Genomic DNA, 12,427 nt, shown 5'->3' on the forward strand with positions numbered 1-12,427 from the left:
AGAAATATAAGCAGAGCATACAATAAAGTGTATTACTATCATGACTGTTATTTAAAGGTGCTATATTGTTAATATTGTGCAAAGCGATGCAATTTGAAAAAGTTCTGCACTTCTAAAAGGACTCACAAACTTAAAAATACAGTCCATAGTTAATATGCTGTTTTTATTCAAATGTACTGCAGCATACATCAGTCATGTTTCAATTTAACCCAATTAATGCACAAATGTAACATTTTGATTTTATTATTATTTTATTATTATAATTATATTTATATGAGTACGATGATGATGTTTATTATTGTTGTTATGGGGTGGTTAAGTCACACTGAAACGAAAAGAGATGCCCATTTCACGGTAAGATCAGAGCATTGTCATCAAATGGTGAGTATAGTTTTGCTTTTTTGATTGTTGCTGTGCCGATGACCATTTTGTGTTTTTACTGAGCGAGTTGCATGTTCTGAAGACACAAGGGGGCATAAGTCTTCTTGTGCCGGTCCCAAGCCCGGATAAATACAGAGGGTTGTGTCAGGAAGGGCATCCGACGTAAAAGCTAGGCAAAATCAAACATGCAAATCGAACCTATGAAGATGGAGGACACTGATTCGCTGTGGCGACCCCTTGAAGGGAAAAGCCGAAAGTAAAGATGAGATTATTATTATTATTAATAATAATAATAATAATAATAATAATACGATTATTATTAATAATAATAATATTAATAATATTATTATCAGCATTATCATTATTAAACAACAGAAATCGTAAAACGTTGTGGCGCTCCCGAATTCTGCCACACGGTGTCACCGTTAAACGCTTCTGCTTCCTGTCAAGGCTGCGTGACGTTGCACTTCCAGGCAGGCAGCGCCTATGCTAAAGCTAATATCTTGAGGTTAAGATGTTCGTCGTCAAAAATCGAATCAAATACAGCCCTCTCGGCATTGCCACGGCGAGGTTGTTTTCCTCGGGTCCGGGCGAGAAACCACACGTTTTTTTGGACATCGAGGCGGACGGCGATCCTCTGGGGAGGATAATCATTCAGGTAGCTAGCCACATAGCCATATTGTTAGCATCGTTCGTTTCACTTTGGTGTCCCCTGCAGGGCGTCTGTGAACACACGCGCTTTCTCTGTGTTTATCTTTCAGCTCAATGCCGACGTGGTGCCGAAGACTGCGGGTAAAGTCAACATTCCCAGGTCATTCCAACCGTGTTAAAAATAATAAACGTGTTTTATTTCATAGAGAACTTCAGAGCTCTGTGCACAGGAGAGCATGGCTTTGGCTACAAGGGGAGTGCGTTCCATAGGATCATACCACAATTCATCTGTCAGGTCAGTTCACTCTTAGACTGACTTTAAAAATGACTTCTAATGCTGTTTCTTCCTTGTTTTGACGCTGTGTGCGTGAGTCACAGGGAGGAGATTTCACCAAAAACAACGGAACCGGAGGCAAATCTATATACGGAAAAACCTTCAAGGATGAGAACTTTAAATTAAAACACACCGGAGCAGGTGACTGTCACAGTTTTGATATTTTATCATAATTACTTTTATTTTAACTATGGTCTTTTTTAAGTCAGCCATGGTTCATATGATCTTTCTGAGTAAATTGAATAATGTTTGTGATTCATTTTCCATGAATCCACCCAACCACAGATAACCAACCCCCCCCCAAAAAAAAAATTCCCAACACTTTGGTGTTGGGCATGTTGACATCTTGGTGTCAAATGCTTTTTAGGTATATTGAGGTGCTTTGTTTTGAGAAAACTAGTCAATGTATGCTATCTTATGGTGTTATAAACCATAGAGGAGAACACAAAATGCTTGTGCATTTTCACTATTTCGGATCGGGCCGCAGTACATTCTAAATAATTCTAAAATTAATAAATAAAGAAATAGAATACACCATTCTAAAATATTGTAAAATTATCACCTATACTCAATATCAATCTCTGTGTTATTTTGTATTATTTTCTTTGTGTTTTTATGTTTGTATCTTATTTCAGTGTGAATTACACATACAATCTTCAGGTCAAATTTAAGTGACCTGCTGATTGTATGTCTTGAGAGACTTGCAACAATTAATGTCCACAAATGTCGCTGGCCTCTCAAAAATGATCTTGTGCGATTAACCTAATTAACCTAATTAATGGGCTATGTGAAATGATTTCCACCTTCCAGTTGGGAAAACGGTCAATGTCATAAATGTAAACCTATACCTGGCCCGAGACAATAACAATATAGACACTTTTATCTCTGCAAATCAATACACATATTTAAATATTGATTCATGATTTCAAGTTTATTAATTTTCGAAAATGAACACAAATATCTAATTCTTTTTTTTCAAAATTGCAGGCTCTGCATATGAAACAAGACAATCCTTCTATTTCGTATTTGCTGTGTCTGTGTTATACAGTATTTGTCTGTTTTATTTTTTAGCTGTACAGCCATTATATCCTGCATGTCCACTAGATGGTACTACTGAATGTTCATTTCTGCTCATTTCAATCACAGTCTGACCTATTTACAAAGATCCAAATGAAATTCAATTCAAAATGCCTTCTTTTTTTAATGTATTTATTTTTTATTAATTTTCTTCCTAACAACAGTCATCTTTACACATTGTTTTTGTTGTGCGCAGGGACTCTGTCAATGGCCAACTCAGGCCCAAACACAAACGGCTCCCAGTTCTTTATCTGCACCACCAAAACGGAATGGTAAAACCTTCATCTTCAATATATTAACACAATATAAATCAAATAGTTGTGGCAAATTGAAGCCATGGATAGTTTTTTTTCAGCCATTTACTGAAAAAAAAAAAAAAAATAGTGTTGGTATATAGGACGCCTCAAAAAATCCCAAATGACATTTGTGTTTTTGTGGAATCCCCTTTGTGTTTTGTCGGTAGGCTGGACGGCAAACACGTCGTGTTTGGACAGGTAACGTCAGGTATGGACGTGGTCTCAAAAATGGAAGACATGGGTTTACACGATGGCGGTGTGATGAAAAAAATAATTGTGGCAGATTGCGGGCAAGTCAAATAGATTTCCATGCGGCCCTTTGCAGTTAAGGGCTTCTCAGAATTATTTGCTTCCCGTGTGTCTTTTTTCGCATCATTCATCTGATGTGTTGAAAAGTTCAGGGTCATCCTTTGGAGTCCAAATCCTCATATTGTGCAATTCTCCCCGCCACTTCCTGCCAAATAAACGTCCGACGTTCCCGCTCTTGCGGCCCACTCGGAGGACATTGGCTTGTGCCCCCGCTGCTTTGCAACCTTCCTGGAAAACAGCCAGTGGCTTTTTTTAGACTTCATCGCTTCCTGTTAACCCCAGCAGGAAGTGACATCAGGTGACATCCATGCGCTGGCCTCAATCTTTTACACCAGAAAATATCTTTGGACTCATATGTGAGGCTTGTACTTTACATAAGAAAATAATGTATTATTTAAAATACCCCTCTCTACACCACACACACACAAAACATCTGCATGGTGACCTTCCACCAGTGTTTGTTTGCGCTCTCACATTACACGGTTGCTTTGGAGAAGCTGGTACTTTGTCTGGTTTGAGATGTTGAAACAAACTTGACAGAATTGGGCCTCCACCCTGCCTTTGAACATGGCTTGTTTGTTTTCTTTCAGCATAATAATCTCCACTATTGTCACACATTTTATGTTTTGATAATTTAACTCATTGACTGCCATTCCCGAATGTATTCAGGAATTGAAAAACATGACGTGGAGCGCCATTCCCGAATTTGTTTGGGTTTTGTTTTTTTTTTCTTGTTTGTGAGGGTGGGGGGGATTCAAACCTTGGTCAGACCTCTGGCAATATTTTTTCCCACCACGAGAGGGCAACATTTACCTTTTGTACAGCCGCCCCCACTTTCAATGCAGATAACTGGACAACCAAGTAAGCTTGAAAGAAGTTGTTTTGTTCTGATGAAAGAAGAGGGTATGATGTTTGTTTTTGTTACGTTGCATTGAATGTTTATGTAATCCTAAAACTCAATATTCCGTAGGTCCTGCAATTTGAGTGAAAATGACAAAAACCCTGGCACTGGAGTGATCACATTTGCACATTGCCCGGCAGTGAATGCGTTAATAGCAGCTCTATTTCTCCAAAATGCCCATGGTTGACCTTAAATAAAGTCCAATTGTTTTAGTTGGCTTTTCCTTGTTAATGTTTTGTTTTAAACAGTAGCCTGAACATTTTACGTGAATACTGTTTCTTTGTATTCAGAACTGATATTAATTCCCCATTTCCATCTTAATGAAATACCCCCAAAGCTTTCTGCCGCTGTGATGTGTCTGCAGGTCCAACACACCTTTTTAAATGAGGAGCATTTTTTTCACATGGATTTGAAGTATAATTTTTGCACAAAAAAATATTGATATAACATATTTTTGGGTTTGCTTACTGGTTTGGTACACAATATGTCAGAAAATAGACAAATGTGGATCTTTCTAAAGTAAAAGCAAATGTATGTACGGTGTATATAAAACGGTGTATTTTCACACATTTTCCATATATAAGGCGCACTGGAAATATATGTAATTATATAAATGTTTTCCAAATATAAGGCACACCCCATTATAAGGTGCTACAGTAGAGGCTGCCGTTATGCACTACTTCTTCTACGGGGGAAAATGGAGTCAGTAGATGCTGAAAGTAGTTATGAGACCTGTTGTGACTCAATATTACTTCACATATAAGGTGCACCTGGCAATATACAGGCAATATACACAGGCATATACGCAGGCAATATTTACTGTCAATATGCAGAACCTCTGAAGAGTTGGAACATTTTAGGGCTCCAATAATCAATTCTAAAATATATATATATATACATAGATTTGCGCTTCGATTAATGTATTTTCTGATGTATAAGGCACACCCAAAAGCTTTAATTTTCTTGAGATGATGAATGTGCACTTTATACGCAGGTGCCTTATATGTGAAGTAATACACTGTATAGCCACAACAGGTCTTGCAATTTACGTCAGTAGTCACGACTCAATTTTCCCCCTGTAGAAGAAGTAGTGCGTAACCACAGACTCGACTGTAGCGCCTTATAATGTGGTGTGTCTTATATTTGGAAATGTTTTATATATTTTCATGCTATATTTGGAAAACTTTTCATTCATTGAAGGTGCGCCTTTTCATTCATTGAAGGTGTGCCTTATACAGTATATGAAAAAAAAAGTTTGAATATGCACCATTCGTTGGGGGTGCGCCTTATAGACTGGTGCGCCTTATACACCGGAAAATACGGTAATTGTCGATTAATTATCTCACTTCCGCTTACTAGATAGTATTGAGTATATTTCACTTCCATTACAACAAGAAAACATTAGAATGCCAAAGAGCTCTTGCAAATGCATGGAAACTATTCTGTGTACTCATTATGGACCAATGATTAAACGCGCTTCCCCTGGTGCGGATGATACCCACCATGTGCTCCATTTTATGTTCATTCAAACAAACCAGACACAAATCCAAACAGAAGGCAGACTCTCAGACATATTTTTATTCATCAACGGAGACATCACTAGAGCACGAAAAAAATATTTCCTAGCTAACAAATAAGGCACATTTTGGAATGCCGTTTCATGGATGTTAAAAAAACAAACCCACAGTCAAGTTGTAATATTCTGCAACAAGGGATACACACATTTATTTTTTTTAACACACTACATAAATTCCGTAAATTGTATTCAAAAGTGTGTAAATGTAATACCGGAACAAAAAAAAAATATCAAAAAAGGGATTTAAATAGTAACATACGTTACATTGCACAAATGTAATACTTTCTACACTGGACTCACAGGCACATGCAAACTCAACTAGTTCTTTGTCGTGAGCTAACAGCTAGAGATAACACTGGAACATCCCATAATAGATCAGCTCAAGGCAAGCTGCGTCTCACAGTTTTGACGTACTCATACAGTGGCGACGAGACATTCTGCATGTTCACACAAAATCATACTTTTCAGCCACAAAATGGTGATACGTTTGTATACCAGTTCATAATTAGTAACGTGTATGCAGATTATTTAACAAAAATATTGAGAAAAAATAATTATGTACCAGCTTTTTCTTTTCAGTTTTTATTTATCATAACCTAAGTAGACATCAATATTTTCTTCATAGTGTAAATTTGTTTGCATATTTTATACAAGAAGTGTTGTAAAAAAATCATAAATACTTCTGCAGATTGAATCCAAGGAGAAAGAAAACTCCCAGGTAGGTTTATTTCTCAGGAAGGGACCTTCTTTATCCCCCCCATGCCCGCCCACAACACACACACATAGTGTATAACACTTCTAAAATGACAGCCATCAAATATATACATAAACATTTGTTCATAAAATATCCGTCATAACTCGAGTTAGGTTGCTATAAAAATGCAAAATACACATACTCTGTATACATTTTTATAGGCTATATATACTGAAAAGCTAATACAAAAGTCAAGTATAAATGAGAATTCAAGACAAAATACACATTTTGTTATTTTCTACTGCTTCCGTTTGCTCCCAGTGTGCCGTTTAGGACACCAGGTTGATTTTTCAACTTTTCTTAGACACTACATGACAATTACATTAAAAAAAAGGCATCACGGGTGGTGTTCGAAAGGCCTTTGGGTGTTTTAACAGTGCAGGGGTGTGGAACCATTTTCATATATATTTTCATATAGGCGTTGAGTGGTGCTGAAACATTGCATTGTGGGAATTATAGGAACCCACATCATTGTATATTTTGTATTTACATTGTACAGTATTTATCAGCGCCTTTCAAAACTCTCAAGTACACTTTACAGTCATTGCTTCATTAGTCTGAAAAACGCAATGGTAATTTTACAAGACAACCACATCTTCAAAAGTAAGATGGCCGCCACTACTCATTGTGGGTACTTACTGTACAATTGAGCATTTCAATTTCAAGTTTCTTTTTGAAGATTCAAACAATGTTTCGTGTTTTTTTTTAAGATGCTCAAAAGACAATGTACATTTAACATGTACAGTAATGATATACAAAATTACAAGCACTCAGAGCCATTTGAAGTCAATTCAGGGATGTTTCTAGATAAAGATAAATGCTGGAAATCTAGTTTTTGTAAATATGGCATGAATTCGATTACAGTCGATTAAACAGCTTCTTCCCCCAAGCCATTTACTCTATTAACAGTAACCCAAATAGAACTGTATAGTGCCTCTTTGCAATGTTTTGATGATGATACTACTGCAGTGTGTTCTCCATACTTGGCAATAAAGATGATTCTGATGAAACAGTATTTCACTATTTTCAGTTGTCCTAATTTTGAAGGTGTAGTTAAAACAGGGCACAGAGAAAGGAGTTCAAATCCAACACTTTCTATGCACACAGTGAATGCATCATCTGCACTGTCTTGACTTTTTCTAGTTCTTTCTTGAATCCATGCAAGGCACATACACAATTTTACAGTGTAAAAAAAATAGAACAACGTTGATATTTGTCGAGCTAAAAAATGTACTGTGATTATAAAAAAAATAGATAATTTCCGATGAAGATGATCATATAGCACTTTCTATCAATTGGAAATGTAGTATATCTTCTGTAGTTCATACTTTCGTACTGTACATTTAATGTTAAAATCATTCGATAAAGTAATCTCTCAACCCAAAACCAACTTTGTTACATTCCATAAATCCTTCCTTCCAATAGAGATTATCAGGGCCACACTGAAAACAAAATAACATGATACTGTCACCTTTGTGAGTCAAGTCAACAAATTACAATAGTCACATTGACATTTTAATGTCATGACGGGGACATGTGTCTTGTCAGTTTGTTTTTAATTGTCCTGTTTTATTTCACCTCTGTGTTTATTGTTGTCAAAATTTATTCTCCTAAAAAAAAAATCCTACGAGTCTCTTTACATTCATTATTTTTATTTTTCTCTTTCATACTATTACTATGGAATCATATTTATTCAAATACTCCTACTTTGAGTTAGCCAAATTTACGTTTGGATGAGTACTACTAAAAATTTAAAACATTTATATATGACCACTTTATCTCATTGTGACTTATTTCCACATGGTAGTCTTGTAATATTTCTGTTAATATTACATGAACGTTAGTCACATAACACAAATATATAAGCCTTGTAAAATGTAAAATTGCTCTTGAGACAATTCCCACTTAGGTTTTATACATATATTTTTTTCCATAAATGTAAGATTTTTTTTTCTTTTCAAGGTGGCCCAAAAATTCCTTCGTTTCACAGTAACTCTCTTGTTCCTCCCTGCATTTTTATTTTTTTGGGGCGGGGGTTGTTTTTTCTTTGACCAGCCTTCAAACGGCTACTTTTCCGTCAACCTTCATCAGCCCTCTCTGAACTTTTTTACACCACAATCAACTGTTGCACCACACCATTTCAGTATGTTCCATTTAGTGTCACAGCCTCCAGCAAGCTTGAAACTACTTGAAATAACAACAAATATATTCAGCATGCACAAGCAATTTTTGTTTTCAAAAGTGTTTTAACTAAAAACTTCACTTGACATAACGGAGCAATACTAGGCCTACAGTAGTTTCTAAGGATATACAATGCCTATATATATTTTTTTCTCCCATATCCCACTTCAAAGGCTAATTGCACACAACACAATAAGAAAATAAATAGGCCACATGTAAGCTTGGGATATATGGCACATTATCCCTCAGTTAATTCACAGTAAATAGAGATGTGCTGTTGACGGCAACTATGGCAAGGTCACGTTGTTGTGTATATATGTATATCTATATATTGTTTATATGAATACACACATGCTTCACTTGACAAGGTAATAGAAGGCAGATTTATGTAAACAAAAAGGTGACAAACCTCAAAATGAGGTCATCTTTGACCGCAACATGAGCCTAATGAGAAAATGGTTGAGTGGGCTTTCCTGCACAAGAAGTTGATTTATACAAAATATATTTCTCTGGATTTTCCTGAATGTCATCTCTTAACATCGTGACTAGATTTGATGGTCAATGGAGCGGAGGTTGACTGATAAAGCGTTCTTGCCGCTCGGACCACAGCGACGGGAGACGTTTATTGCACGCGCCGGCAGTAGTAACCCAGGACTTTGCATTTCTCACACAGGTGTTGCGGGTGCTCTTTGCTCTGGTCGGAAACATCCAGGCCGTCCGGCTTTTCCAACGGACGCTGTGGGCACAAAACACACAAAAGAGCACAGGTGACTCAAGTTCAACACACCATCAATCCCTGTAAGTTTCTCAAGGCTATTAGGGTTGGACTCGTCCCATGTTTTAAACCGGCCAAAGCAGGGCTCTGCTCATCAAACTGAGATATACACCAAATAGTGCAAGCATTCATTTGATTAAGTGCAACTACTCAATCAGTACATGGCGATTTTTCTTCGGCTAAATGGCACAATGAAATGAAATTTGTTCTGATATTTGTGCACTAGTGGTGACATCAAAACAGAAAAAAGTTATGGGGAAGAAAAAAAAAGAGGTTTGCGCTGACTAAGCTTGACAGAGCAAGCTAGCATTTAACTCATTCACTCCCAGACAGGTGCAAAAATGTGTCCACTCTAGTGCCAGGGTGAATTCCTAAGTTATGTGGGTCTGGAGTTATGAGCTTGAAATGAAGGTGGCTGTCCAAAATACATTGCAATACATACAGACTGGTTTATATAGCGCTTTAACAACAGCTGAAGCTGGAACAAAGCGCTAACTTGGAAAAAAGGGAAACATTTTGTCACAGGCTTTATCGGAACCCAAACAAGAAAAAACAAACCCCAAACAAATTAGGGAATGGCACTGTCCGTCAGATTTTCAATTCGTGAATGGCAGTGAATGAGTTAACACTGGCTTTCAAAATGGATTTTTTTAACCTTTTCAGGGACAGCGCAGTGGACAGTTTATCGTGTTATCGGGTTACATGGTGCATAAAAGGGGTTGAATCACGCTGATTGTATAATTTATGTTTAAAGCCTGCAAATGACTGAAAATACAAACATGTGTGTGCATTGTCGCCTGCCTGAAAGTTTTTCAAAAACTCAATTCCTAAAAAGTTTTTATGAGGTTGTTTTTATGTGATTGAGCCCTAAACTAAGCGCCAAGGACACAGCGCTCCTTTCCATTTGATTCTTGAGCAAGAAAGTCACAGTAGCCCCAGCCTTCTCAATTTAAAAGCTACTTGACCATTTTTGTTGATTTGTTGTGTTTTGAGAGTCAACCAAAGAACAACTGAATTGGTTGAATAAATAATGATGAATGGTTAAGTCGGATTTATGACTTTTTTTGGGGGGTTGGGGGGCAATGTTTTGTAGTTCGTAAATCCCTGGCCCTGGTTTCACTAGTATCAATGGAACAGCCTTGCAATTTAGTGTCATTTTGGAGTGTTCCCGCAAGGAGACGTATGTGTTGTAAGATGTTAAGCAGTGCCTCTTTTTTTTCAGCTGCTTTTATGTGCATGATTGGTGGACTATTATTTGCAACGTGAGGCGGGAGGAGTGGGGGTGTATCCATGGCCCCAAAGTCTGTGGAAGTTATGCGCTTGATCTGAAATGCCAAATATACAACCGCCTGACTTACTGACTTTGCTATTTCCCAATCTCATGCATATGGATGCGATTGGAAAGGGCAGATTTGATCCATTTATGGGGATTGCCGGATGGCATGAGGAGAGTATTATCAGTGTGTGATATAGCTAACGCTCGGAATGTGCTTTCTCTCGCATGAAACAAACAAGTGTGAGTCAAAGCGGTCCCTTTGGTGAAAACAAGATTGTTCGATGACATGAAAATTGAGGCTGAGCTGCATCCTCAGAAATAGATGCCGTCCGTCTTTTTTCTAGACATCCTTAACTCATTCACTGCCAGATGTGCAAAAATGTATGCACTCCAGTACCATGGTTTTTGTCATTCTCACTTGAATTCCAGTACATTCAGTATAGCGTTAGAAACTTTAGAATATCTTCTTTTGTCAGAAAAAAAGTTAATTCCTAAATTATATGGGTCTGGAGTTGTATGAGCTTGAAATGAGGCCGGCTGTCCAAAATACATGTACAATGCAATCGATACATATTGGTTTATATAGCGCTTGAACACCAGCTGAAGCTGGAACAAAGCGCTAACATGGGAAGAACGGAAATTCGGCCCCCTTGTGGAAAAGAAAAAACCTTGCTAGAGGCCATGGCCAGCACTTTATCAGCACTCAAGCATGAAAAAAACAAAACCTGAACAAATTCGGGAATGGCGCTCTGCGTCTTATTTTCAATTCAGTCAATGAGTTAATATGTCATACATCACCTACACGACATACATGGTATCTGTAAACCTGCTGGACATTATTCAAGCATCTAAAAAACAAAATTTACGCCATACTTGAGTGGAAAGATTGTTTGTGCTGAGTTAAACAAGTCGGGCCTGGCGTGCATGTTTCTCTGGCTGCTGTGGCTTCCTCCCACAAAAAAAAAAAAATATTTAGCTTCATTAAATACACTAAATTATCCATATGGGTGAATGTGAGTGGGAATGGTTGGTTGTTTATATATGGCCCGGACTTAGCGAGCAAACTGTCATAGATGTACAGTATATCACCTCTCACACTGAGCCATAACCCAAATAAGGAGAAGCGGAATAGAAAATGGATTCATGGACATGGATTTCAAATTATTACAAGAACATAATTTACAAAAAAAGGCTAAAAGCGTCGTTCTTTCGACAGCTAAGTAAATATCGGGTTCGGCCACTATACTTATTTGAGGAAACACAGTTAATAGAATGATAAAATGTCATTTGGAATGACCTTTTCATAGTTTGGTAATGTTATGACTAACTAACATTGCACTAACATAACACTATACTTCTGTGGAAGCTCTCAGTCGTACAGGAGTGGTCTATCGATGAAAAGGTTTCTTCAACCGTCATCTGTACATCTTTGAAGGTGTCGGACGTTTCGCTTCTTATCCAAGGAACTTCGTCAAAACTAAAACTAAAGTAAACTTTAGTTTGCAGCAAACTAAAGTAAACTTTAGTTAACTAAAGTAAAGTAAACTAAAGTAAACTTTAGTTTGCTGACGAAGTTTCTTGACGACATACATTTACAGATACGGCATTGATAACACTATACTAAAATTGGATGTTGAGGCAGAGTGGTAGTGACCAAAGGGGCTTCAGGCATCCAAAATTCATTTAGGATATGGAATTTAATCAAATGTGTAAATGTTTCAATCATAGAAATTGTATTGGGGTTGAATATCTCTTCTTGCTTAAGAATGAGTCCTTTTCTGCACTCTTCGCCCCTGGAGGAGCATTTGTGTGTTTTTTTGGAAATAAAAGTAGCATCTTGAATAATCAAATATCATGCTGGTTTCATTCAATACGAGGGGAATTCCAACATCTCCTGAGCGGAATTACGCAACCAC

The 12,427-nt window shown here is 37.3% G+C and overlaps 2 protein-coding genes across 3 annotated transcripts in view; one reads left to right on the forward strand and one right to left on the reverse strand.

The window, feature by feature from the left end:
• The first annotated feature begins 831 nt into the window (after positions 1 to 831).
• Positions 832 to 4,167, forward strand: ppifa (peptidylprolyl isomerase Fa). Of its 2 annotated transcripts, none has more exons than XM_089012526.1 (6): positions 832 to 1,039; positions 1,143 to 1,173; positions 1,239 to 1,327; positions 1,411 to 1,507; positions 2,640 to 2,715; positions 2,907 to 4,167. In XM_089012526.1, the coding sequence occupies exons 1-6, from the start codon at positions 896 to 898 to the stop codon at positions 3,040 to 3,042; spliced, it is 573 nt and encodes a 190-aa protein (XP_088868652.1). In that variant the 5' UTR covers positions 832 to 895; the 3' UTR covers positions 3,043 to 4,167. The 2 variants fall into 2 exon arrangements, with proteins under 2 accessions (XP_088868652.1, XP_088868653.1); XM_089012527.1 differs by having other exon boundaries at positions 4,019 to 4,167.
• A 1,340-nt stretch (positions 4,168 to 5,507) lies between these two features.
• Positions 5,508 to 12,427, reverse strand: part of zcchc24 (zinc finger, CCHC domain containing 24) — a 48,303-nt gene continuing 41,383 nt past the window's right edge. The window contains exon 4 of the mRNA XM_089012525.1: positions 5,508 to 9,196. Within this exon, the coding sequence (XP_088868651.1) occupies positions 9,083 to 9,196 (114 nt within the window). The 3' untranslated portion in view covers positions 5,508 to 9,082. The remainder of the gene's footprint in view (positions 9,197 to 12,427) is intronic.

This window comes from Hippocampus bargibanti, linkage group LG13 (genome assembly GCF_051943395.1).
Source record: "Hippocampus bargibanti isolate YZ-2025 linkage group LG13, ASM5194339v1, whole genome shotgun sequence".
Taxonomy (NCBI): Eukaryota; Metazoa; Chordata; class Actinopteri; order Syngnathiformes; family Syngnathidae; genus Hippocampus; species Hippocampus bargibanti.